Here is a 5,391-nt window from a genome sequence, read left to right on the forward strand (position 1 = left end):
ATCGATCGATCGATCGATTCTAAACAAACTAACAAACAAACAAACGAAGAGGCAGAGAAGTTAAATGCAAAATGGACGAGTTAAAAAACTCTCAATATTATTCATTCGAATAGATTACATATTGACATTCCGATTTTTCCCATTGTATTGATGAATAAAAAGGTTTTAGCCAGCCTAGTTAGCTTAGTTGGTAGTGCGTCTGCCTTGTAAGCGCTAGGCCGCGGGTTCGATTCCCGCCCTGGGCGGATTTTATCCTGAACGGATAAGGTTCGTTCTCGGAACGGCTGGCTTTTTCCTTATCTTGTCTTCCTTCTCTCTTCGATTTCGGGACGATAAGACCTTGGTAGTTACAGTTCCCTCTATCAAACCTATAAAAAAAAAGTTCACCTTACTTATATCTCAAGAGATTGAACTCACCTTATAAAATAAAACATGGAGGTGTACGGATAGTTGACAGCACCAAAGCCAGACAGCAGTGCCATCACGGTTACCCCTATAACTCCTATTCTACTAATACCCTGCTCAATGGAGAGGAACCCCTGCTTGGCACTCAGTATGGGGAATGGGTCACCTAGCTTCCAAAACAAATAGATGTACGTCAGCCATATAGTCACAGCCATCGGGCGAATCATGTTGTTAGGAACTGGAACAAAGGTGTTTTAATTTTATAAGATGGTTGTTGTAGCAGCTCTGGCTGCAGCTAAATGATTTTAGCAGAATAAACAAAAAACAATTGAGCTAAAAATCAAGTAATTAAATAGCTCTTTAAACGTAACAAACAAACAAAAGACATCTTTTTTCTTCTTCTCAATCTGCCATACACCAGGGTGACGACCTTTAGCCATCTTTAACTGGCTTGTCTTGAACCATAGTCATTGGTCAACCATCACCTTGTGAGGACCTCTGCTTATTTTTTCCACACAGAGTGAATCCTTTGGGAATGGATTGGTTGGTTAGGCATAGCTGACAGACAGATCTTATACTCTTATGATCCAGCATTTTATATTTTTATAAAATAAATTTAAAATAAAAACTTCATGTACCTAGTGAAAATAATACGAGAATCACAAGGATTTTATTTTTGTTCTCATTTTTTAGTTTATGAATGTTAAAACTAAATAGACAACTCTTAGCGCATCTGCCTTGTAAGCTCTAGGTCGCGGGTTCGATTTCCGCTGGGGGCGAACTTTGTACCAAATAGATAAGGTTCGTTCTTAGAACGGCTGTCTTTCTCTTGTCCTGCCTCTCTTCGTTTTCGGTATACCAAACCTCTTCATGGTAGATTCTATGAATCAATCCTGAATTACCAATAGATCATTTTAATCAAGAACATCCAGTGATTTCTGGGGGACAAACTAAATGACTAGGTCCACATCCACAGCTCTACAGGCTATATTCCTCAGTCTAGGTCATGGGTTCGATTTCCGCCCGGGGGCAAACTTTTTTAAAATAATTTTATAGAGGGTCCATTTATCCTTTATATTAAAGACCTAAAAGATGAGGTTCGTTTTCGGAACGGCTGGCTTTCTTTTAACTTGTCCTCCTGTCTTCGATTAGAGGCGTCATTAGACGATATGTTTTAGTTCTCTCTTTAACACATACATTTTCATTTCAGATGCGACCGAGTTGGTGAAAACATTCAACTATGTTCATAGCGATATGAAAGTTCCTCATGAGCGAATCTTAGAGTTTCCCAACATTCTCACTTCACGTCGATTTCGCATTGAGAATCGACACTCATATCTCAAGTCTCTTGGTAGAGATCAGTATGATCCATGCAAGGAGAATTATGTCAGTATGAAAAGTCTGGTGAGTGGAACAGACGCGGAGTTCTGTGCAAATGTTGCTAAGACAACTCCGGAGACGTATAACCTGTTCTTGAAATCTCTGTAATTCTAGTGCCCGAGAATGAACTCTCAAGTTACACAAATGTGCGCCGCTCGCTGTGGAGAGTCAGTTTATTTGTTGACATTTAAAATTGAACTCAACAAATATGCCACGAATACTCTCGCGGCAGAGCTGTAGTAAATCTGTTTGTACAAATGTCCCAATATACCGCCGCGCGCTATACGGATATCGGAGATGTATGAGCGCTTTTTTAAATGTGATCTGTGTGATGTCAAAATTTATTCAAGACACGATATGACAACCTAATCAAATGGGAAATAGCTTGGGTTCTAATTCAACCAAGACTGACCAGATTTTTGGTCCATACAACCAAATTTTGAATTTTCAGCTTAAGCTAACTAAACTTAATCCAGTTTGGTTAAAATAAGAGCATTTCGATCTGTGTGATGTCAAAATTTATTCAAGACACGATATGACAACCTAATCAAATGGGAAAAAGCTTGGGTTCTAATCAACCAAGACTAACCAGATTTTTGGTCCATACAACCAAATTTTGAATTTTCAGCTTAAGCTAACTAAACTTAATCCAGTTTGGTTAAAATAAGGGCATTTTATATTTTTATAAAATAAATACTTCATGTACTGAAAACAATACGAGAATCACAAGGATTTTATTTTTGTTCTCATTTTTTAGTTTATGAATGTTGAAACTAAATAGACAACTCTTAGCGCATCTGTCTTGTAAGCTCTAGGTCGCGGGTTCGATTTCCGCTGGGGGCGAACTTTGTCCCAAATAGATGAGGTTCGTTCTTAGAACGGCTGTCTTTCTCTTGTCCTGCCTCTCTTCGTTTTCGGTATACCAAACCTCTTCATGGTAGATTCTATGAAGATGGTCTGTGATTGGCTAGTGGGCTGTGCTAGAAATATATTTTTTTGAGCGGGACTATTCAAAAGTTATCAATTTTGAAAAGAAAAGTAGAGGAAAAGGAAAATCTTGTAAAGGATCATCCAAAATTTTTTCAGGCGTTTCTTGTTTTTCCTCTATTTTCTATTCGTTTTCTTTTCTTATAGTACACAGTGTACTGATTAGTGAATTACTTTTATTTTTCAGTCCCCACACAAGTATAGCAATAGTATTTGAAGTACCTACATCCTGATAGCAAAATGTCATTTGTCAACAAACTTGGGGATGATGCATTGAAGATTTTGAGAAACTTGCCTAGACTATCACTGGGAAATCTAAGACAAAACAAAGGAGCTAAGCAAGATGTAAGTATCGCATTGTACATTTTCAACATTAAAAAAGCTAATCCTTAAACGAAGTTTAATATAGGTAGGTACTTGGTAGAGGAGGAGAACTATCGATAGCACTATCGATAACTATCGATAGTTTTGACTATCGAACGCTATCGATAGTTGAGGCTTGACTAGGTACTTGGATGTATTTTTTTGCAGGACCTGTTTGTATCAGGATGAAGAATAATAATAATAATAATAATAGACTCTTGAGTGGAAGGTAACCACTAGGCGAGGTTAACGCCGGAGGCGTTTTCTACCACCTAACCCCGATGTAAACGCGGCTTTGTTCGAGTCGGCTCAAAACATTCCAGATTATTGATTAGCGAGAAGCGGGAATTTTTGAAAAGTGATAAGAGTTCAAAAAGTCTTTGGTGGAAGGAGGATTTTCTTCCCAGTTCTGAAAAGGATTAAAGGATAAAAAAGTCATTTTCTCCTTATATTTTACTACTTGATCCAGCTAAGTATTGTAGATTATACATACAGATCTTTAAAAATTTCTCTGTTGTTCATGTGCTTATCTCTGATTCATACAATCTCACCAGCATTGTAAAAGTAGATAACAAAATATTTATTATCAATTTGAGATCTGACTGATTAGTCATTCTTGCTTGTGATAACTGAAACCACCTAACTTGCATAACTTTTCAATGCAAGGAGAGTTCAGTGTCAACATAAAAATAAAGTAGAAAATATTGTGTCGCACCAAGTATTCATTGTGAACACCATCACAAAACACTCTTGTCAAGATGCTATGAAGAGATCTATTTGGTGATTAATTATTAATCTAATTTAAAATAATGGTATCAAATCTGAGTAATGTGACATCCAAAGCATTGACAAAACATGATTTTTTCCAAATAATATTGAATCAATTTCCTACCGAATATGTAGTTCATGCATTTGGATATGGCAGTGGAGTGTTTCAACAAGCCAATAAAAGTTCAATAAAGTCCATGGTAGACATAATACTTGTTGTGAATGATTCAGAAAAGTTTCACAGTGAAAATCTTATCAGAAACAATAATCATTATTCATTTTTGAAATATTTTGGACCTGGTGTATTGAAAAAAGTCCAAGAGAACTATGGATCCAAGATGTATTTCAACACACACATTCCCATGGATGATTTAAATGTAACCCTCAAATATGGGATCATTAATCGGCAACATTTTCTCTCGGACTTGTTAGATTGGCAGCATCTGTATGTTGCCGGTAGACTTCATAAGCCTGTATTTACATTTCACAAGTTAACAAATTATGAGCTATCTGCTGCTATACATTTGAATTTAACAAGTGCTGTACATGCAGCTTTACTATTGCTACCTGAACATTTCTCTGAATATGATCTACTAAGTACTATTACAAATCTATCATACTCTGGAGATTTCCGTATGACTTTTGGTGAAAATAAGAATAAAATAGACAACATTGTGCAGGGTCAACTTGAACAGTTTAGATTACTCTACAGTCCCATAGTCAATTCACTCCAAAGTTATTGCTACCTCCCCAAAGATTGCATTACAAACAAAAATGGGAGCCAAGATATGTCTCCTTTAGCTAGACAACATCATCTGAATAAGCTGCCGTATGAACCTCAATGTCGAATAGTACAGTATTGGAACCATCAGTATCGTACCAACCAGGATACAGAGGATGTGCTTGGTGCTGTCGCCCATGACCCAGATGTTAACATTATTGTGGAGAATGCTCTACGTCAAATTGTGGCAAGCAGTAGTATCCGTCAGAGTATCAAGGGTATAGCTACAGCTGGACTTTTCAAGTCTGTTGTATACAGTTACAACAAAGTACAGAAAATGATGGGAAAATAAGTGGAAGCCTCTGTATGAAGCAGACTTCAAACTTTCTCTTCAGATGAATTCCCCAAGTTATCTGTATTGCATGAAGTTCACAACATACTTCTGAGAGGCTAGGTACATTGTCTTCTGGGCAATAAGGTTTCTTGGTCTGTGGCTTGTTCCAAACCCTTTATTAAAAGCCTAATTCTCAGGTACTCATTTTCAACATAGCAGTTATTTCTAGAAACAGCCAGCCTAGTTAGCTTAGTTTGTAGTGCATCTGCCTTGTAAGCGCTAGGCCGCGGGTTTTGTCCTGATGGGATAATGTTTGTTCTCGGAACGGCTGGCTTTTTCCTTATCTTGTCTTCCTTCTCTCTTCGATTTCGGGACGATAAGACCATAGCAGTTACAGTTCCCTCTGTCAAACCTCTTAAAAAAAAAAATATTT

General features: G+C 37.3%; 3 protein-coding genes across 3 annotated transcripts in view; 2 read left to right on the plus strand and 1 right to left on the minus strand.

The window, feature by feature from the left end:
* LOC103519331 (Golgi pH regulator-like) overlaps window positions 1–663 on the minus strand; it is a 6,903-nt gene extending 6,240 nt beyond the window's left edge. Inside the window, exon 1 of the mRNA XM_026830872.1 lies at window positions 418–663. Within this exon, the coding sequence (XP_026686673.1) occupies window positions 418–632 (215 nt within the window). The 5' untranslated portion in view covers window positions 633–663. The remainder of the gene's footprint in view (window positions 1–417) is intronic.
* A 696-nt stretch (window positions 664–1,359) lies between these two features.
* LOC103519333 (transcription termination factor 3, mitochondrial-like) lies at window positions 1,360–2,125 on the plus strand. The gene is made up of 2 exons (XM_008484421.2): window positions 1,360–1,408; window positions 1,616–2,125. Exons 1-2 carry the CDS (start codon window positions 1,360–1,362, stop codon window positions 1,891–1,893), a joined length of 327 nt encoding a protein of 108 aa, XP_008482643.1. The 3' UTR covers window positions 1,894–2,125.
* Window positions 2,126–3,491: 1,366 nt separating this feature from the next.
* On the plus strand, window positions 3,492–5,132 carry LOC103519330 (phosphatidate cytidylyltransferase, mitochondrial). The gene has a single exon (XM_008484418.3). It carries the CDS (start codon window positions 3,945–3,947, stop codon window positions 4,974–4,976), a length of 1,032 nt encoding a protein of 343 aa, XP_008482640.1. The 5' UTR covers window positions 3,492–3,944; the 3' UTR covers window positions 4,977–5,132.
* Window positions 5,133–5,391: the final 259 nt, after the last annotated feature.

The sequence above is a fragment of the Diaphorina citri genome, unplaced genomic scaffold, assembly GCF_000475195.1.
Source record: "Diaphorina citri unplaced genomic scaffold, Diaci psyllid genome assembly version 1.1 scaffold2672, whole genome shotgun sequence".
NCBI lineage: Eukaryota > Metazoa > Arthropoda > Insecta > Hemiptera > Psyllidae > Diaphorina > Diaphorina citri.